General features: G+C 44.2%; 1 protein-coding gene across 1 annotated transcript in view; it reads right to left on the bottom strand.

The window, feature by feature from the left end:
• ABCA2 (ATP binding cassette subfamily A member 2) overlaps positions 1–22441 on the bottom strand; it is a 693258-nt gene that overhangs the window by 447412 nt on the left and 223405 nt on the right. Inside the window, exons 2-3 of the mRNA XM_078642051.1 lie at positions 14054–14147; positions 1372–1483 (exon numbers count right to left, since the gene is read on the bottom strand). Of these exons, the coding sequence (XP_078498177.1) occupies positions 1372–1483; positions 14054–14147 (206 nt within the window). The remainder of the gene's footprint in view (positions 1–1371; positions 1484–14053; positions 14148–22441) is intronic.

Genomic DNA, 22441 nt, shown 5'->3' with positions numbered 1-22441 from the left:
GCGGCACGGTTAGAACGGGAGGGCTCCATGAATGCACTTTGGAAACAGCCAGGGTTTGTGGGGGGTACTTACCCTTGCACCTCGAGACTGGGAGAATTTGGGACGGGCAGAAACAGCAGGTACTGCCTTTGGACTAATAACAACGAACACACGAGGATAAGTACTTTGGATGTGATGTAATAAAACTGTTGCTGCCCAGCCCTACACGGACTTGACTCCACACGAGGCAGTATGAGGGCATCTTTGGTTTTGAGTTGCAAACAGGGTATTTAAGCATTGTGTTACTATGTGTTACTATGAAAGGGACGCAATGATGCCTTTTTCACAGCAGCAAGGCATTATGGATATTGAAGTCCTGTCAGTGTGGGGACATCCAGATCATGGCTGCATCAACCCGAGTACTGTGAAGGAGAATGAATCAGCATTATATTATTTTGGGGTACTGATCATAACAAGTATCCCATGATCCCCCAACATACTAAGAATTATGAATTTTTGATTGATAACGTTTTCATATGCTTGCACTTTGCAACATCAAACGGTGAAGAGGGACCAAAGTATTTAAATCCACAGAGTAACTGCCCCTTGGAAATTGCATATGATTAACCCGCGGCTGGGTCGAAACATGTTATGCCGTGCTGTTGGGCCAGCTGTTACCTGCCATTTACCACAATAAAGAACTTACGTTCAACCACTCTCAACTGGAGGGCTTGTCTTCACATGCAGAGGAGCATGTGATTACCTTGGTGAGAGATATATATATATATATTTCCCTTAAATACTTAAATTTACTTTTACCATGCATATGCCTTTTCATATTATATGACATATAATTCAGTTCCCTGCGCAAAGAGAAAATTGCACAGGGATCGAAATAGACAGGAACAGTCTTAATCACAGACAGTCGTTTATTCAAAAAGGTAACTTTTTGCCTGTGTTGATGAACCGAATCCAAGTTATGTTCTAGTTCTTGGGTTCTATGGTGATACTCAGGAAAACAATTCAACACATTTATGGTGGACTGAATATGTAAATATTGGTTTCTTAGGGTATCAATCCAGTCTAAAACATCCATTAACTAGCCCTTGATTTTTCATTACCTAAATAAACACAATATGTTGAGGAGGCACAAATGATAAAATGTTGGTGTCATGCATAAACAATATGTACTGTGAGTTCAAAAGCTTGAGGCAATCAGCACAATTCCCATTTGCTCCAAATAAGAGACTATAATAGCAATGAATGGATCATCACAAATTGATTGACTGTTCACAAAAGCAATAGCCAAACCCACCTACACCACACGCTGTCGGAAGAGACATTTCAGCCAGTGGACCGCTACCTCACATCAGCACATTCAATGTTACTCACGTGGAATTAGAATACTGCAGGAAGCCGAACTCATCCCTTTGGCCATCAGGACACAGCGACTGCATGACCGGCAGGATCCCAGCCGAGGTGAGCGGTGCTGCAGTGTAGAAGGCTGGAGAGATACAGACGGGACAGCAGCACAAGAGCAGAAGGCACAGGAGAGGAAGGGGAAAAGACACAAGTTCAGAGGAAGGCTGAAGGATAGCTAAGGTTAGAACCCGCTTTTACACCCAACCACCAATTCCAGCTCAGGATCTATAGGTTAGAAGTCAGCTAAACCCTAAAAAACCTGGCTTTGCCATTCCCTCTTTCTGCAATAATCTTCCTGGCCTACTCCCATTGAATGTCGGCGGCTGTACCCATTTTCACTACTGGGGGGGTCAAAAGATTAGGATTATAATAGAATTTCATGCAAAGCTATAGTCCAGTGGAAAAGTTTGGAAGCAGCAGGGAGCGTTAAAGGTGGTATCACAAGCTTTATTCAGAGCTCAGGACTGATCAAAGGGGACAAGGTTAAAAGACAGACTTTGGGTCACTTTAGTAATCAAGATGGAGGGCCCTACACCAAAAAGATTCTGTTCTCAATCAGCACGCCTGAGCACAACTGAGACATTACACATGGTCACTTACTTTCCTTCCATGGTCTTGGGATTGCATTTTAATGACTGTGCCAAGATCATGTTGGTGGCTCATACTCTACATTCTGACCATCTCACAGTCCCTTGGCACAATCATGCCAGCAGGACCGGGCTAGAGGTGGGCTGCTGATCCAGGCAAAAGGGCTGAGAAGTGATTCCTAAATGGCAGGGAAGGGGCATTTGAGATCCCATCTGGAAATACTGCAAACGCCAGGGAGGCAGAAACGTGTTCAAAGGGACAAAGACTGTAAGGGGTAGTAGATAGTAGAGCATCAGGTTCCAGATGTTGGGATTTGCCTTTTCTGGGTTGGAAGGGTCGCCTTAGCTTATAATGGTTTTTCAAACCAGATAATTTTACATATAGGATGGAGCTTGACTCATATGATGGCTACAGTTTCCCAAAAGGAATTTATCTACAGCAGATTTATTTGACTAGTTTTGCAGTGAACGCAGCTATAATATATGGTGCCATTTAACATTTCCTCTTTCCACAGACATCTTTGTCTCCTGTGGCATTCAGACAAGTTGTCATGTTAGGATGGGAGATGGTAGCAGATGATTCACAGGTAGGAAACCCAGGATACGTTGATGGAGCAACCTTCTATGTGTCCGAAGGTCATCTTCTGTGGGCCTGACTGCTAAACTGGCTCTGGGGCTTGAAGTCTATGCATTTTTTTCATCTCGGACTAGGAAGTGAATTCTGAACTCTGACCTCTCCCTTACCTCTCCAATGCCAATGATTAGTACTCAAATCTCTGGATTAGATTTTTTACCTCAAAACCTCTTTGCTTTGTTATGAGGACTCTGTGAGGGAGTAACACAATGTTATGAATGGATTAAAAAAAGCAACACCCCCTTCACCGTTGACAAGCCCATCACCCAGCTTCCAGGCATTACAATAAGGGTCCGCAACTACCTGTTAGAATAATAAAAGGGATTGGAAGATTAAGACTAAACTGAGGGATTAGTAGTATCCAATCAGAAGATTGAGACATAATTCCACCGGAAGATCAACAAACAGAAGAATGGCTTTACCGCTCCTGCATCCACCCACAAAAGCTACTACCGTCCCCATATAGTGAAAGAAGCAAATTCCCTCGGAAGGACGCACATCAGTCCTTGTAGAGCGAGATCTCTGCAAGTTTGACTTTGTACTATCCGTGCCCATCCTGCTTTGCATGCCAAATGCTTATGACAGTGCAGCCCTTAAAATGGCAAAATAATTTGACATTTGCGGCACAAATGTATAAGCACCCTAGGCCTTAGATAGAGACAATTTAGGAAACACTATCTGGCTTAATGCTCTAAGAATATAGTCACCCATGTCTGCAAATACTCCAATGTTCTCTCTTTTTTATTGGAAGCTTCTAGTTTGAGCATCCATGGTGGAACTATGCCTGGGATCGATTTGTTCATTACTAGACAAAGGTAGGCGCCTGGTGAAGATAATATTCCACACACACAGAAAGAAGTTTAGGACAAGGCGAGTAGTCAACGCTTCGTACCTTCGTGAATACAAGTACAATGCCTATAGCTAAGCTCACCAATATAGGGACCACAGACTCTCAGATAAAACAAAAAAAATCACACTGCCTTAAACCAGCACCCTTTTTGACCCTAAACTTCCTTTCAGTCTCTTTTCTTTGTATATATATACATATATATACATATATACATATATATACATATATACATATACATATATATACATATACATATATATATATATATAAATATATATATATATATTTTACTCCCATGTCCGTCAGGCAGCAACTGACTTGTTTGCGAGCACAATGTAGCAGGCAGTGGGATATGTGTTGCTGATGCATAGCCTGGCAGCTGATTGTACATCTCCACTTAGTTGGGGCACAGCAGCTCACTGTTCTAGATCACTGAAGCGAGTCAATATCCTTTTTGTGTTCAGAAAAACCCTTAAGTAAAAACACTCGGATGACAAACATGAATGTCTGTGGACTAAATGTGCAACAGGATTGATGGATTAGATAGGCCTATAGGCACAAAGTCCTTCCACTGGTTATATCTCTTTCGTGTACAGCCAAACATAACAAGGATGCGAGTAGAGCAAGAAAATGTTACTAACACTCTTTGGGATTTCAAGGGATACTAATCCCGGACCGTTCTTGTGTTCGTGGGCCATGTCACTCAATTACGAGACTTTACAGCGAGCTGCAATAAACCTCAATTGACATCCTTGAAAACTCGTCTAACATATCGCGAACCCCTATCCATCCAAATGGACAAATGCGTATATCATTAAAAACAGTCAAACTTTAACCTCCATGCCTTACTGATGAAGAGCTGTGGCCCGCAATCCAAGTTGGGCCAGTGCACTATGGAGAACCACTATGCCGCACTCTTCCCCTAGGGCAATAGTTGATGCTCCATGGGAACATCTGGCATTTCCTAACTGTTGCAGCTCTAGACACCTTCCTAGCAATATCTTGCTGAACTACTTGGCCTGTACCCAAAACCTTTCACTGCCTTCTTAAGAATGATATCAGTCTTAGATTTTTAAATACATCACTCCTCCACTCCTGCCCGAGATTGGACTTCAACAAATGCTCACCATACGTGAAACGAGAACACAGCCCAAATCAGACTCACAAACACCTAAAATGTAGCAACAACTGCTACTAACTGTTTAACCCAGGCAGACACTTACTCAACGGCCACACAATATCTTCACCAGCTGCCCCGGAAGGAAACCCTTTTTGTGTTTTAAGGCACACAGCGAAGATAGCCCGGCAAAGATGGCTGCCCCCTCCCAGAAAACGTTGTCAAATAAAGAAAATAAAAACCCACACGCGACAACTTACAGACTGGAGCATGCAGTGCAGCATTTCAAGCAGGTAGAGACAGATGAATAATAAAAACAAAAGAAATTGGTGGATGTTTTTCAACAGGAAAAAGAAAAAAGAAAAAACAACATTACACATTCACATAATGAGAGATTTGATGCAAGTAAAAACAAAATATGTGCATACAATGGGATGTTGGCTAGATGTGTTTTAAATACAGGAGAATACAACATAATACATGCTTGTCTAAATTAAAATGACCAGCACACAACATCCAAGCATTACTGCAGGCTTCAAATTAAATAAAGAAAGAAAATCAACCACGTACTAAAGTCGGTAATATATTCAGACCCTTCGATCTCCACGTGAAGGTCACAGCTGTAAGGCGTGTTCAGTGCTAGTGTCTGACATGAATACTTTAATACGACCATATATCTATTTTTTTTTACTTTCGAACATTCTTTACACTTGAAGAATCTCCACACAAAACTCGTCGAAATAACCAGGACTTTCGCTTGTCTGCAATCATAGTGTAACCTGGCTTGCCTAGCATTTACGATGCTTCACACTAGATCTGGCAGGTAGGAAGCTCCAGCCCCCTGGTTCTAGCCAATCATTTGAAACCCTGGTCCCAGCCGCATAATCCAGAACCTACCGCATATGGGTAGCGATCTGCATGACCTAGTGTTACCAATTGATCAAAAATACAGTTCAGGGTTTGGTTGTGTCCACATGAGTATTTTTCTCTCACCTGCTTTGTCGGATGTATTATTTTGCTTCCCATGAAGTACTTGATTTGCAATGAGTGGGAGGGCTCCTTTGCATCTCAAAAGAACACCGAATAATCAAACACGTGCAGCAATTAACACCTCAGCCGCGAGCCAACCTGCTATACCCAGCTCTAAGAAAACCCATAAATGCCCCAGCCTACAGTCAACAAAAGTCCTGCTCAAAGACAACTTGCTGTACCAAACTCTGTGAAACTGATGGCACAACCTTAGCTACAGCATCTAACCTCCAAAACACTCTAACATGCCAACCTGCTCTACCTAACCATATGATACCCAGTTACAACCTAACCTTGATTCCAACCTCAAATAAAACCTCTGCGACAAGCTTACATGCATTGAAACCAGTCACTACCTTACCCGCAGACCCTAACCGCCAATAAAACAAGAACAAGTTAATGCGCTATACTTAACCCTAAGAAACCCAAGTCAAGTTTTGCTACAGCACCTAACCTCCCAAAAAACAAAGAACAACTAAATCTGCTATACTTAACGCTCTAGAAACCCTGCACAAGCTTACCTACAGCACCTAACTACTAATAAAATCCCCCAAACAAGCTAACCTGTCTCCCGTAATCTTATGAAGCGCCACACAGACAAGCTTACTATGCAGTTCCTAACCTACAACACTCAAGCAAACAGCAAACCCCCCGTAAATACCCTCTTCAGAAGTGCTACCCACAACCTAATCCACTGTACTTAATCTCCAATGAAACCCCAAAGGCAAAGCTGCTGTTCTCAACCATAAACATCCTCAGTCACTACTAAACCCGCTGTTCCCAGCATCTCATGATCTAAATAATCTAAATTGGTTTTAGCTACCCTACTATACTTTACCATTGAGAAGGTTTCAGGCATATTCTTACTTGCCTATGAATCGCTAATTAGAAGCTACTCTACTGCCATAACCATAAGAATATCCATTCATAAGCAACGCTTCTGCGCCTAAACTGGAGTGCTCCCCAAAAACAAACTGACCGACAGTGCCCACCATCCCACCAATTCCTAGGCACAAAATAACCATCCGGTCTATCGATCAATCCCTGAAGTCATTTCAATGAAATCCTAGGGCTTGGGAACATTCCTAGGGTCAAAGCATGAATAAACAATTTGATCAACTTCAGATGCAGACACTTGTCTTGGGACAAACCACGTTTGACAGCTGAGGATTTCAGGGGCTGCAAATGTCACAACTTTGGTCATCAGGAACATGGATGAGTGTGACTGCCTTCAAAGACATGCTTGCTCTCAATAATACTCTAAAACGATAAAACATTTCAACACGCCAAGCTTTTCTCAAGACCCTGCATACAGAAGTAGGGGACGGCCGAGTGCACAGCAATCATTTCTGATCAGATAAACCATACTCCCTAGAGTTGTCAATATGTGAGAGTCCTTCCAGATGTCCGGCTGCCTTTCTGTGTCTGCGGTTTTCCTGCAGCTAGTAGGAGGTGGTTACTTGGCAAGGGTGCAATCAGCAATTGGTTAACTAGTTGTCTATGGATGCATTTGTGGCTACCCCTTGACTTGTACAAAGCCACACAAAGAGCAACCATTGTCCCTCCGGTCTGCAAACTCTGGGATTGGACTGGCAACCTCTAGCCTGAGTCCACAAGGGCAGATGGTTAGAAGCTAGGCAGATGAAACTGCTCTAGAAAAGGGTAATGAGTACCCTGATATATACAATTTTGCCATTTTGTCCTCACTTGGGCAGGACGGCTCTCGGAGAGTGGGAGAAGATTTACAATGAATCTCAGTCGCTCAGACACTGTCCCAGGGCCACTAAGGAAGGCTGGACTGCCATGTGGTGTGGCCAGGTTTTCCTGCTGCCATCCTCAGGTTGGCAGACCTGCAGAAATAGAATCTGAGGTAGACTCTGAACTCAATATATTCTCTATAGGTTAAGCCGTCTCATCTTGCTCCTTTCAGTACCAAAGCTAGGCTCTGGCCTGACACTGGCAACAGTGGAATGGTGCGGCTAGGGTGCTTGGCGACACTCCAGCTTCAGATAGAGGCCCCCAAAGCATCATCCACTGAGACCACAGGGATTAGGAACAGCACCCGATCCATGAAAAGAGTTAAATGCTTCCAAGAGAAGTGGACAGAGGGGACTCCTATCTTGAGAACTCTCGAAATAAAGGATTGAAGAATTAATTTCGAAGGACATTTTTTCAGAACATATTGGTTAAAATGCAGCATTTTACTGCAACAGGTCTGAAGTGAGCTCATTAAATATTCTAATACACAAGCTGCTGCTGTAGAACCAACAGCATTATAATGCTGTACAAAGACAAATCCGCACATCCATCAGAACATTTGTTCCAGAAGAACCACATGATCCACAGCAGCAAAAATGATGCTATCACTGGAAAGAGGGCTTGTTTAATGCAGGAGTTATTTGCGGGTTTCGATAGAAGCTAGGCGGTAGACAAGAGCATCAGTATCTCTGCTCCAGCTAGGACTAGAGATTCTGGTGATGGCCATTTTGTCGATTCGAGTGTGCTGTGTTTCAAAGGCAGACGTGTCACTTGGGAAATCATACAGGTTACAATTGCAATCACAAATGCCCCAATAAATGAATGCACTATTTTATGAAAACACTAATACATAGCAGATTGCACTGTGCAGCTGCTGTTGAATCATGAGCCACAAGTGAACATGCTCTAGGTACACTCTGATGAATCTCCAATCACCACTTAATATACTCTACCGAACCTCGAATGAATTCCCAGTTACTAGTGAACTTGTTATCCCGGAACCCACTCTGTCCAACCTCTGAGCCCTCAGGCAGAAGTGAACATGATCTACCTAACCAATCCCTAACCCCAAAAGTACCCACTCTACCTAATCTATACTGAATCCCCAGTCACAAGTGAAGCTGCCATACTCACCCTCCGATTATGGTCCAGCATCAAGGGAAACTGCTCTACCTAACCTCTAATGAACCCTGCGTTACAAGCTAGCCTTCTCTGCCTAGCATCTATCGAATCCCTAGTCACAACGGAGTATACTCTTGCTAATCTCTGTTGAATTCCCCGCCACATGTGAACTGCTCTAGCAAATGTCTAATGAATCCACCAACCAAAAGTAAACCTGCTCGAACCTCTAATGAATCCCACCGCCAAAGGAGAACCAGCTTTAAAAGAATCAAATCCCCGCCACATTCAACCCGGCTCTAATGAATACCCCATCAATAGTGAACCGGATCTACCCATTCCTTAATGATTACCTAGTCAAAAGGGAATCTGCTCTACCTATAATCTAATGAATTCTGAGTCACAAGCGAGCCTTCACTTCCTAGCCTCTACCAAATTCCCAGGTATCACTCACAGAGTATGATCCAGCGAGCCTCTAATGAATCCCGACCAAACGTGAACCTGCTATTCCTAAACTGTAACCAATCCAGCCCTGGCCACTGTTGAACCTGCTTTACCTAACATCTAATGAGTCCCCCACCCTAAGGTGAATCGGTTCTAGAGAATCTCTAATGAATCCCAGCCAGATGGGTATCTGCTCCATCCAAGGTCTAATGAATCCTCAGCTAGAAGTGAACCTGCTCTACCCAACCTTCAAGTAAACCCACTCTGCCTAACCTCTAACAAACCCAGAGTCAGAAGAGAACACGCTCAACTTAACCTCTAACCAATACCAGCCACAACTGCTCAACTGAACCGCTAATGAATCCCTACTCATAAGTGTACCTGCCCTACCCTTCCAACCAATTCCCAGCCACAACTGAAAATGTTCTAGCTAATCTCTAAAGAACACCCAACCAGGAGATAACCTGCTCTACCTAATCTCTTATAGGCGATAGGTCAACCTAATTAATGTCACATAAATTAATCCCAACTCACATGTGAGCCTGCTCGGCTTAAATTCTAATGAATCCCCGTCCACAATCAACCTATTCAACGTAACCCTTAACGACTACCGTGTCACCAGTGAACCTGCTCTACTTCACCTCTAGCAAATTCACAGACACAATTGAACCCGCTCTGCATAACCTGTAATTAATCCAGTTACAAGTGAACCCGCTCTGCATAACCGGTAATTAATCCAGGTACAAGTGCACCCGCTCTGCATAACCTGTAATTAATACAGTTACAAGTGCAACCACTCTGCTTAACCTCTAATAAACCCAGTTACAAAGTGAATCTTCTGTGCCTCACCTAAAAGAAAGCGGCTATATCAACCCTCAAAAGAACCCCCGATCACACGCGAAGCTGTTCTACCAACCTTCAGTGAATTCCTGGTCACCAATAAACCTGCTCTATAAACCTTCCCAGGAATACCTAGTCACAAATTAACATGTTCTACCAACCCTCCAACGAATCCCCAAATCACAAGTGTAGGTGCTCTACCTCCTAAAAAAACGGCCAGAAGTTAATCTACTAACTTCTAGTGAGTCCTGAGCAAAAAGTAAACCTGCTTCAAGACCGGGGTCTTCTTGTCCAAGGGTATAACTCACACCCTATATTTGGAAAAGGTTTGTGCCATATGAGAAACCAAAAGCAGACTGGTGAATCTGAAAATTAGTTATAGTTACATCATTTGGTAAAAAATAAAATAACTATTTCCCAGAGTGGCAGTCACCTGAACAGAGAAGAAAGAACGAACTTTTGCTTGCAGCTTCACAATTTGTTATTTTTACCCAATATGGGAATCTGTAAGGTTTTTGCTTCCGAAAAGTGAAAATGCAATGCTGACAAGGTGGTAAGAACAATATGTGTATTCCAAATTGTTCCAATTTTCGAAGTAAATAGCCATGGCCAAGACTCCTTTTAGGAGGTAAAAACAAGAACGGACACACTGGAGTTTTAATGTCAGGTGAACGCATGATCGGCTAACAGTGGTCAGAGAATTTTCAAACTTTGAAAGAGAAGCACTGCAAGTTATTGCACGCAATTTTAAATATAGTGCTTTGTAAATGTTTGAATAACGGATTACAGAATAAAAGAATATTGCCTACAAAACTCGGAGAATCTCTGCAGCGGTGTGAGATTGTATTGGAATGCCTGGACATGGAATGTCCTTAAATGGCTCGCAAGACACAATGTGATGGAATGACACAGAAAGGATCAATGCAGAATGCAATGGAGCTTCATGGAATGTGTCCCAAGGCAGGGAATCCCACAATATCAAACGAAGGGAACAGTTCAACAGGAGTACCCCCTGAAACGGACAGGATCAGATCATGGTCGAGGGAAGTTAAACAGAATGGTGTTGGGGGCAAGAAGAGGAGTCTCATTGTGGAGATTTATTTATTTTTTACAGGTTCTATAGTGCGAACTCGGCTCAAGGGCATTGACGCTCTTCACAAGAGCAGCAGGTACATTACACAAGATCAGGTTAATATATATATTTTTTTTGGGCAGAGGGCGATTAATTGATTTACTTAGAATCACAAGATGTTGAGCCAATGCCAGGGCTCAACCCGTGTGCATCAGTGTCACCACATCTCCTTTTCGATCATATTCATATAAATTATCCAGGGCTACCAGCCCTCGTCACCTGGAGTATTTACCAATGAGGGGGCCCTGCCTGGGCACAGTGAGAGCAGGACATCAGACGTGGAGCTCAGGGGATCGATAACACACGTCAGAGACCCTTTTATACATGTCACTCTCCATAACCAATATTAGTTGTATATTGTGTCCCTTTTAACCTATCCCTACACTCTAAACCCCTCTCCTCGCACTATGGACGTGAAGGGGAGAGGGCCATCCCGTCCTTCAAGACGCACAATCACACAATATAAAAAGTATCTGGTGGCACCTGAAACCTTGCTTCACTTCCCTTCCTCAGCTCACCTGCCTCACCGCACTATTTGCTGATAGAAGTTCCTCAATAACGGAGATGGGGGAAGCCATGCCTGACGCAGCGTCTACAATTGAAGCTGGAGCCACGAGACCTGCTCTGGACAAGCGGCCACCCTCCTTGGATCATACTCTGCCATTGTGACATCACAGGCGTGGACAACAATATCTATGGTAGCATCTGCCCGGGCAAGAACTAGTGAGGCTATCCACTAAGGCCGTGCATTAAAGGGTTGAACCACCCCACCCGGCTTCATTCCATAAACTTTTCAAAGTGGAATCAAGCAAGGGGTCTCATTTGCAATCACTAAATGACGCCCTATTGGGTGGCCACTGAAGAAAAGCGCAATTCCTTTTGGGCATCACACAACCAGTGTCCTGCTTATGGAAGGTACAAAGGAGGTGAGAACAGGTAGATCCTTTCAAGACCAGAGTCCTTGGTCAAGGGAACCAAGAACCTCCTTCAAGAAGTATGGGAATCTCTTTCAGGCACAGTATTACCAAGGAACGAGAGGATAACTTCTAGAAAACAAGATAAAAGCCAATTAACAACATAAAGGGTAAACACTGTAAAAATAATAATTGCCTCAGTATTTGTTCTATCTCGATTAGGAAGGAAGGGGGCACCGACAGTGTACGGATGAGGGAGAAGATAGCTTTGAACAATGAAAATGGGGAAATTGTCGGCATAGAGGTGGGCACGAAGCAGAAGTGGGGGTGGAGTAGAAAAGGGATCCAAAAAGGGAAGTGGGTGCAACCAAGGAGAAGGAAGAATGACAAGGAAACGGAAGAGAAGGCTGAAAACGATGGGCCTTCTGGGTTCAGCCAGAGAAAGGACAAGAGGATTGGGGTGGGACTGGAAAGCTTCAGGTGTTCGGGGAACCACAAGAAAGCAGTTAGCTGAAAAGATACTATTGTACCAGATGTTTCCTCGATAAAAGCCCAGATGCATCAGCTGAACAAATGATATCCTGAGGAGTGGGGACTCATACGAAAACTGACATAACTTTTTCCTATGAACCAATAAGGCACATTCCCTTTATAATTTGCTTAACATAACCAAAACAGGCCTACTTAAGAGCGCATAAGGTGGCAACCAAGAACTCTTTGAGACATGATTATAGCCCAACATCTGCATGGAGAGCCACCTGCATCTTTTCAAGCATGACTTCTAAGATGTAAAACATGACCTGGGGACCGCCAGCAAGTATAAATGGATCCTAATCTTTGTGGTAGGAAGCAATTCTTGGACCACGGTAAAGTGTTATAAGCTCTTTGGAGCTCAAAAGGCAAGATAGGTCGATTGAATTTCTACATAGAATAATACCAAGGTACAGTCTTCAAGCACAAACTGACCCATGGATGACATTAAATAACAACATTGCCTGAAAACGGGGTTCTCCAAAATTGCACCTGGAGGACCGGATCCAATGCTGGATTTTTAGGATATCCCCATTTAGATAAATGTAGTTAACTTAAATATCTGGCATGGTTCGGCCCTCCAGACAGACTTTGGAGAACCCTGCCTTAACATACGAGGTTCCAACACAATGAAACCCTGGGTTCTTTTTCAAGCACAGTGAGACCCTCAAACCACCTTCAAGCATATTTCAGGCACATTGAGACCAATGGGCCTCAGACATTAGGACTTATTCAACACACAACCCTTTAGCCACTTCCATGCACTTATCATGGGGCCCCCTTAAAGCACTAGGAGACCAATGAAACATTTTCAGGCACAAAAACACAATGGATTGACCGCATCCAAAATGAGGTATTGGGGTCCCACTAAAAGCGGAAGATGCCCATGGGACATTCTTCCAGAATGCTAAGACCTTGGTAACTCCTTCAAACATTACAGGACTCTCGGATCTTCAAGCTTGATGAGATTGTGGGCCCTCTTATGTTGCAGTGAGACTCTGAGACATCCTTCAAGCACAGTGAGAATGTGGGACATGATGAAAGCACAACAGACATGGGAAGCTTCTCTGAATCAAAGAAATCTATGTGAGAAACCGATCTAACCTCGACACATCGGAGACTAACTGTATTCTGACAGCACCTGGATACCTTCGGGGGCGATTAGCCGCGCTCCATAAATATTGTTGGATTGATTGACAGAAAGGATGTTAAATGTTATATGCTTTATTGACACCACATGTCAAAAACGTTGGGAAAGTAACTTAATATCTTAGATCTTTGTGGCGACGATCCACATATCCAATTCAGTTTAGAACAAATGTAGACGTTTTTTAATTGAATAATCGTGTCCTTATTTTTATACTTTATCAATTGGGTTTCCTTTTTCCATCTTCTCAATAACCTGGTAACAATCCCTACTCTCTCGGTCACTCTTTTTCAACACAAAAATTACAAGCCTGCCAGATTTCTGGACAAAGCTTGCTGAAGGGGAGGTGTGTAGAGGAGCCGGTCGTGGCGTGGAGTACAATATGTTGCTGAATATAAGGTGGATGTATAAAAGTATGTGCCTTATGCTAGGGCTTTATGCTTAAAGTGTTTGGATGCGGAGTGTTGTGTGTTAGTCGCTAACTATCTGGTTAGTCTGCTTATTGAGTCAATTCAATGTTCTGGCAAGACAAAAAGGTTTGTGTACTCACCTTCCTTCACAGGGATGGTGGGCTTCTTCTGCCTTAGCCCCAGGAGGATGAAAAAGAGAACTAAGGGGATGAAAATCTCGAAGGTCAGGACCCACTGAAAGAGAAACAGAAACATATTCAAACCATGAGCAATCATTATTTTGTTACATTCTATATATATATATATATATAAAACATCATGTGATGTTATCTACTTATTTGCAATGTAGAACACTTTCTGAGACCTTCAAGTTGAACCAAGGCTTAAACTACCATAACACCCAAATCACCAAAAACTTACAGCAGAAGGCATGCGACTATCAAGACTATTGTCTAGCAGTGTGTAGCTTGGCCATGGCACGCATACTTCGGACATGAGCTGGACATGAAGTTGGGACACTGTATTTGAGAACCACTCATGTGATGATGATGGAGAAAGAACGACAGGAGTGCTATTGTGCAGCTGCCAATACCTTAAGCTGGGATTCTTAAACCTTTGACTTCTGAGGAGTCCCTAACCCACCCCGAATTACTACTGGAAGACGGGGACACTGGCCTAAACAATTTTTATGATTTTAACATGAAAATAATAATACACAAAAATACATAAACAAGCAAGCATAAAAAAAGTACACAGGTTATGAAATATTTCATTCACAATTTTTTTTAAACAAAATTTTAATGGGGAAGAATAAAACTATTCAAAATGTGGCTATACTTCTGAAAGACAAAGCAATTTGTTAAACTCTATTTTATCACCTTGTCTTTTTGCTCCTAATGTATGCTCTTCTTGTTGCCACATACCAGGGCTTCAAATGAGCCCACCAGTCATCCATACTATGTTATGTTATGTTATGTTATAACAGATTTCTAGAGCGCACTGTCACCAAAGGTTTCCTGGCGCTGATTGGACTGGAGAAGAGGGGAAGATCAGGGAGGGAGGGAAATTTAGTGGGGAAAAAGTAGAGTTTTTAGGGATTTCCTGAAAGAAAGAAGGGAACAAGATGACTTAAGTGCGAGAGGGAGAGAGTTCCATAGCTTGGGGGCTAGACAGGAAAAACTGCGGCCGCCCGATCTCGAGAGTTTAAAGCGAGGAATGACAAGGAGCGAGAGATGAGTGGATCTCAAGGTGCGAGGGGGACAGTAAGGAGTGATGAGAGACTTGAGGAACGCGGGGGCAGGACCAGTGAGAGCCTTAAACACCAGACAGTGAACCTTGAAGGTGATTCTTTCGCTCACTGGAAGCCAGTGAAGGTGACGTAGAAAAGGTTGAGCAGACTGCCATTTAGGGGTTTTAAAGATCAGCCGAGCTGCTTGATTTTGGACGATCTGCAACCTTGACAATAAAGTTTTAGGGAGACCGTAGTAGATGGAATTTGAGAAGTCCAGCCTGGACAGCACCAGGGCTATCAGTACTTGCAGCAAGGCTTCAGGTGAAAGGAGGTGAGCGACTTTCCGAATCCTGTAGAGTTGGAACATACAGGAGGATGTTACTGCGCTCACCTGTGCCTTGAGAGTGAGCCCGGAGTCAATCAAGACTCCGAGACTCTTCACACATCCAGCAGGGGAAGGTGGTGTTCCCAGCTCAATCGGCCAGTACTGAGGTCCCCAGAGCAGGGCGCTTCTCCCCGGGAGGAGGAGCTCAGTCTTGCTCGGATTGAGCTTAAGTTGGTTTTGATTCATCCAGAGCTGGATATGTGTCATGACAGCCTGGAAATTAATGGCAGCATCAGGGGAAGAGAGGGGAAAAATAATCTGCAAATCATCCGCATAATTGAATACGGTGATGTCCCATTTACCCAGGGAGTGAAGGAGGGGTTGGAGATACAAATTAAAAAGGAGAGGGGACAAAGAGGATCCTTGGGGGACTCCGCAAGAAGAAGGAACGCTGGTGGCGCAGAAAGGGCCCAAGCTGACTGCCTGGGACCTTTCCTCGAGGAAGGATTTGACCCAGGATAGGGCGGGCCCACAGATTCCGGCGGATTCGACACGGTGGATTAAGATGTTATGGTCCACCGTGTCGAAAGCCGCCGAAAGATCGAGTAGCACCAATGCCTGGGGTTGTCCTCTGTCCTCGCTGCGTCTGAGATTATCCAATACAGCGAGAATCACGGCCTCGGTCGAGTGAGCTGGTCTAAACCCGGCCTGATTGGATGCCAGGTACCCGGACTCCTCGATGAAGTTTGAGAGGCAAGTCGTGACATGAGCCTCAAGGATTTTGGATAGGAAGGGTAAGAGGGAAATGGGACGGTAATTAGCTAGGACTGCTGGATCGGCGCCAGGCTTTTTTAGAAGAGGCACCAGTGTGGCCTCTTTGAATGACCTGGGGACGGTGCCCGAGTTGAGAGAGGAGTTGAGTAAAGGAAGGATGCAGTGGGGAAGGGTATGGCAGATATCACGAAGCACGGAGGGAGGGCAGCAGTCCCTGGGAGATCCGGATTTCACACGGACGGCCAGTCTGGCGAGAGATTCTGGATTGAGCGCCGGAAGATGAGAGAGAGTGAGTGTGTTGACACGGGGGGGATCGGATGTGACGAGAAGGGGCGAGTGAGGGATAGAGTTCTTGATGGAGGTAATTTTATCGATAAAGAAAAGATTAAGGGCAGTGCAGGATTCCAAGGAAGGGGGTGGAGTCGGGAGTGTCCTGGCGTCTGATGTCAATTCGCCGAGGACTTTAAAGATCTCCTTGGATCTGTTAGGAGCTGTTAGGATCCTGTTGGAAATAAAAGTAGTTTTGCTAGATTCTGCTTGTTGACTTTGTGCTACTCTTGTATAGTTAGACCAAAGAATCAAACGTAATCCCACCAAGGAACACCCTGCCTCAAACCACTCATTACTGGCTTTGGTCTAATACAGTGTAGACGTGTTGTGAACTATAAACTACTAGATGCAATAACAAAAATAGGATACATTCGTTGATAAAAAGAAAGTTATTCACCCCTCCAATATGGCCGGCCTGTTTGTTCGTCCAGATCCATCTCAAAACACACTTGACACTAGCTTTTTTTAAAAAAAGTGTGCAGTGTTTGCATCCTACATTGTGTTGAATGTATGAAGATTATACATGAATATATAGACAAAAAAAATATTGTCCTAATAAAATATTGTATTCAGAATAACTACAACTAAAATATTATGAAGGGAAGTAGATTTAGCAATTATAGATTAACTCTTCCTAGCTCCATAGCTGTGTACCATGACTACATACTAATTCTGGGCACGGTTTTTAAGACGATATTTAAAACTCAATATTCTGATAGTATACCACTAATATAGCTCCTCGTACCCTAGACGAGGAAGCGGATCACTCATTTGCATTGGGTTCCTGGCACCCTTTTTGAATGGCTCAAAGGTCACCCATGAACTACCACTGAAACTGTAGCCAGCTTCATGACATTCAACACCACACTCAATCAGTCTAGTTTTCCAGGTCCTCACCAGTTGCTTTTTACAGCAGCAGGAGCCTCAGAAATGAAATATTACCTAGAAGCGGCGAGGCAAGGGCGTTCGCCCTTATATCAGGGCACAAACGGCGGGGAGTGGGAAGGAGAGTTTCCACAGACCACCCGCTACCTGTGGGCAGCAGCAAGGAACAGAAGAGCAGAGAAGGGTCTCGCCCTGAGGAAGGCCCTTTGTAGACTCACAACAATCAATACAAGGATTCACTTTGTCTTGAGCTCGTCAAGCCTATGCATGTAATGTTTTCAGAATTGTGAAGGAAGTGGAAAAACAGCACACATGTTTAAATACATCATGATGTAAAAACCCTGCCATGGTCTGCACAGTGTGCAGAGACTAGCCAATCAGAAAACAAGCTCAGCATGAAATAAAGACCCCCATTATCCTTCACACTAAAGACTTTATCCTGGAGTCTTCATTATTACCTCAAAATGAGAGCACACTCCGTTTGAGAAGTCACTGATTAAATCTAGTCTTCGGTTCAAAAACGTAGAGCAGGTGGTACTACTGCCACTTTAAGAATGGAAATAGAAGACAGCTGAGGACGAAAGATAGATCTTCGGCCACTGCAAGCTGCAGATGCCACAATAACAGCAAGGACAACTCAGGTCACTCCTAACAACTGTCAAACAATGCTACGTTTTCACCCCTTTCCTGTGTGATCTCCCTCACTGGGAGGGCGTAGGGGGCATGTTGGCAGAGGCCACTGTATGGTAGGAGTGTAAGGTGCTTTCAGCCGCCTCCACCCTTACCAGAGCAGTTCAAATCAGACAGCAAGTGTGTCAACTACATCAAGGAACATCTCATTAGGCAACGCTATTTCCAGGGATAGCCATGACGGTGAAGGTGCCTGCGGAGGTAGAATATGGTGGCAATGTAAGGGTGCTAGTAAGCTAGACTATGTTCGCAAGGGAAAGGATTAGTAGAGCTGGGACACATTAGCTGCAGAGGATTATAGGATTTATTTGAGTTTTATATAGCGCTGGCTAGACCCGGAGGTATCAGAGCGCTTTACATGAGGTTAGTTACATAGGTTGCAAGTTTCACATTGTTACAGAAGGTACGTCAATTACAAATGACATCCGTTGGTGGATGATTCCTTGAGGATAGGTTGCATGAAGGAGATTACATGTATGCATGGACATATAGGAAGGGCTCATTGAGGGACTGCTGAAGAGGTTTGTAGGTAAGGTGGGCTGAGCGGGCTAGACTATACGTATACACTGAAAGACGACGATATCCGAGACTTGAGGACGGCAAGGGGGGTGGGACTCGGGGGTTTGGTTGTTGCTTGGGTTATGATTGGCTTTTAGGTTTGATAAATTGTCTATCGTTATGCACCGTCATGGACATCATCTCGCTGCCTGCCTCAGAGGTTGTTGGCACTGAAGCTGTGTATGTTAATCTTTGAACAATAGCTGCTGGCCTCCGGGTTGTAGGCGAATGGCAGTGTAATCTAAGATTTCTGCAATAAACTGTTATAAATATATTTTTTTAAATTACATCCGTTGGTTCAAGGCGTGTAGAGGGTAAGGGGGTAAGGTATAAGGGCGACAGGGAGGGCCATTAAGCAAAGAATTGGCACAAGGAAAAACAGAGCAAGTAGGGGGCGAGAGATTCAGGGGAGAGAGGAAAGGAATGGGGGGCAAGCAAAGAATGAAGGAGGGAAGGGGTGAGGGGTAGGAGACACAGCGAGGAGACGTGGAAGTGACTGTGTCTGAAGTCCGGCTGGGTGGGAGACGGCTCCCAGTCGAAAAGGGATCATTCCCAGTCTTCCACTTAGTGCGATTCCCTGGTCACGGTTGACTCTCTCAGCGGGGTCGCTGAGACTCCAGGGCATAGATGCTGGATCCCTCCCCAACAAGGGGAGAGGAGTGCTTTGGTCATGGGTACACATAGAAGAATGAAGGAGGGAGGAAGGGGGGTAGAAAACCCAGCGTGAGCACAGTGTCCGACTTCCGGCAGGGTAGGAGACTGTTTCCAGTGGTAAGGGGATCAATCCCAGACCTCCACTATGTGTGAGACTCTCTTGTCACTGTGGACTCTCTCAGAAGGGTCTCTGAGACTCCAGAGCAATGGTGCAGCGGAAGTGGACTAGGATAGTGAGGTGGGAAGAAATGGAGCTGGAATATTGTAGCCGCAGAGGATTAGAGGATATGGCGACAGCAGTGCTTAATTTGAGCCAGCAGTGCTCAGCACCGGCACTTAATTTCCCCGTACCTAACATAAATGATTGCGAGTGCGAATGTAAAGCGCCGGTATTGATGATTAAGTGATTTGCCCAGAATCACAGGATGTTGAGCAGACGCTGAGAATCGAGCCAGATTCCCCAGCTCGGACGGTGGCATCTCTGGCCATTAAGCCACATCCCCTCCCCACTTTCCAGGTTAATTTGGTTCCGTTTTAAGCAGCTAGTGCAAGCTGCCTCCTGAGGAGAGCCCGGGCAATTATTTTCTTTTACAAATTAAGCACTGGGCAGTAACGAGGTTGACTATGGCTGGCATGGAGTAGTGGTGGTGGTACATGGTAGCAGGGTAAGGATGATGGGGAGGGGGGATATGAAAGGTGGCGGAACAGAGCACTGAGATGCGCTATAGTAGCAGAGGAGGGAAGATGCAAAAGCAGGGAAATAATGGAGAGGCCGAAGGTAGGTTATGAAAGTAAAGGAAGGGTGTACAGAAGAGATATGGTACGGTGTCAAGGGAAGGGTACGGGGCAGTAGGATATAAAAGCCGGGAAAGGTTAAAGGGGAGGTAGTCTATGGAGGCAGGAGAAGTGTGCCAGGGAGACAAGAAGTTGGAGAAGTTTGCACGAGGTAGAATATGAAAGCTGAGGAGGTAGAAATGGTAGCAAACAAAAAGATAGGGCGGTGAGCTATGTAGGCAGGGGAAGGAGCACAGGAGGTAGGGTCTGAAAGCAAGAGGGGAGGGTCTAGGTAAGTGGTGCATTGAAACAGGGGAAGGAAACAGGGGAAGGAAACGGGGGAAGGAAGCAGGGGTTCTGGTGTAGTAGTGTGAGACGGTCAGGGAGCTAGAGAGAACAGGAAGTGAGATGGCAGCGAATGGGAGTACCAGTCGCTACATCCACCCATTCGGTTTTGAGCTATATTATTATTATAATAATAATAATAATAATAATAATAATAATAATACAGACACTTGTAAAGCGCAACAGCTACCGCAAACAAAGGTGTCCCGGCACTAGGTTACAAATGGTGTCCCCGTTTTGTACAGTACTGCACAGCAAGCACACACCCAATGCTGTGACAAGCACTGAGAATGCAAATAGGTCTGGCTTATAAATTAAAGTGCCTCCCCAGTCACTGATGGGTTTAGAAACTCAATAATTGCAGTCTGTCATTCATTGCACTCATGCATCCTTTCATTAAACCATTGACTCATCCTTGCATCCACCCACTTACACAACCGCAATAAAACAAACACACAAACTCGACGCATGCAAGATAAATTTAACCAATAAAAATAGAAAAAAACGTATTGCGATCTAAACATGGCAGACATATGCTTGCAATAACAAATAAAATTAAACACATTAGTGGGTGGCCTTGTTCCATGTAGGACACTGCAGATGAAATGAGTGTCCAGCAAGCAGCCGCTCAGCACTGTTTGGGGAGCTGTTGTATGCTCTATAAAATAAAAATATAAAGAGGAGACAGAAAGAAATGAAAAGGGACCTATAACAAGCATTTGCAATGCAATAGGTCTCGCATTAGGAAAGTTTGAGCTATTGGTATTGTAAATGGCAAAGTTTTTATTTATGTTTCTTTTTTTTTAAATAGCTAAATTAATAGCTTCGTCATTTACAATGCCAATAGTTATAACTTTCGCAAATGTGATACCTATAGCATTTGTAATGCAATATGTTTTGTATTTACAAACCGCGAGAGGACAAAAAAAAGCTCCGGACCACCGCCTCCTCCCAGGCCTTCAAAAGGGACCTCAAAGTTCTCCTCCTCCAGAGACACCTCCAAAAGTAATTCACGTCCTCTTGCTATTGTGAGGAAGACTTCCCACTATTGATAATTTCTACTTTCCATGACCATGGAAGTGCCTTCCCAGTGTATGCCTGTGATTGGAGGGTCTGCCTTTTTGCAGTATTTTCCATGTACTGGTGTTCGGTGCCCTTTTGTAACATGCACACACCACTCTGCCCTTGCAACGCACGGCTGCTACCTCTCACATGTCTTTACCTTTGATACTTGCACAAGTGCCACCTTGCCCGTGTAACGCTTGTTCCTGAGCCTGAGTGTCTAGCACTTATTGCAGGACTATACCTCTAATCATACTCTGTTTTCTCTTATAACTGCACACTTGTCACTTTCATTTCCTCTTGTGCACTTTTGACTACCTCATGTATTTTGGTTGCTCACAATTTTTACTTAAGTATTTTGTTTGCTCACGATTGTCACTATTACCTTTACTACCTCATGTATTTTTGGTTGCTCATAGTTTTTACTACCTCATGTATTTTGTTTGCTCACAATTGTCACTATTACCTTATGTAAGTAACGTATGTTTTTGCAACCTGTTCTTTTGTAATGTTTCTCATTATGTTTCATTTCTGTTCCTGTTGTGAAGCCTCCGACGCCTTCAGGTAAAGTCCGCGCTATATAAAAATGCATAAATACATGAATAAATAAATACCGCCTTCGGGTAAAGTCCGCGCTATATAAAAATGCATAAATACATGAATAAATGAATAAATGAATACCGCCTTCGGGTAAAGTCTGCGCTATATAAAAATGCATAAATAACTAAATAAATAAATACCGCAAATCAAACATCCTCGTCACTCTGCCGGCCTGCGACCAGGAAGTCAGGCAGGCCGGCGCGACAACCGGAAACAGGAAGTAGGAGGGCGGGAGCCTACCCCGCCTCCCACGGAAGAGCCGCGATTGGAGCCGTGTTTGGAGCACCGGAGCAGGCAGGA

The sequence above is a fragment of the Lissotriton helveticus genome, chromosome 5_1 (genome assembly GCF_964261635.1).
Source record: "Lissotriton helveticus chromosome 5_1, aLisHel1.1, whole genome shotgun sequence".
NCBI lineage: Eukaryota > Metazoa > Chordata > Amphibia > Caudata > Salamandridae > Lissotriton > Lissotriton helveticus.
This window is presented reverse-complemented; position numbering and strand designations above follow the sequence as displayed.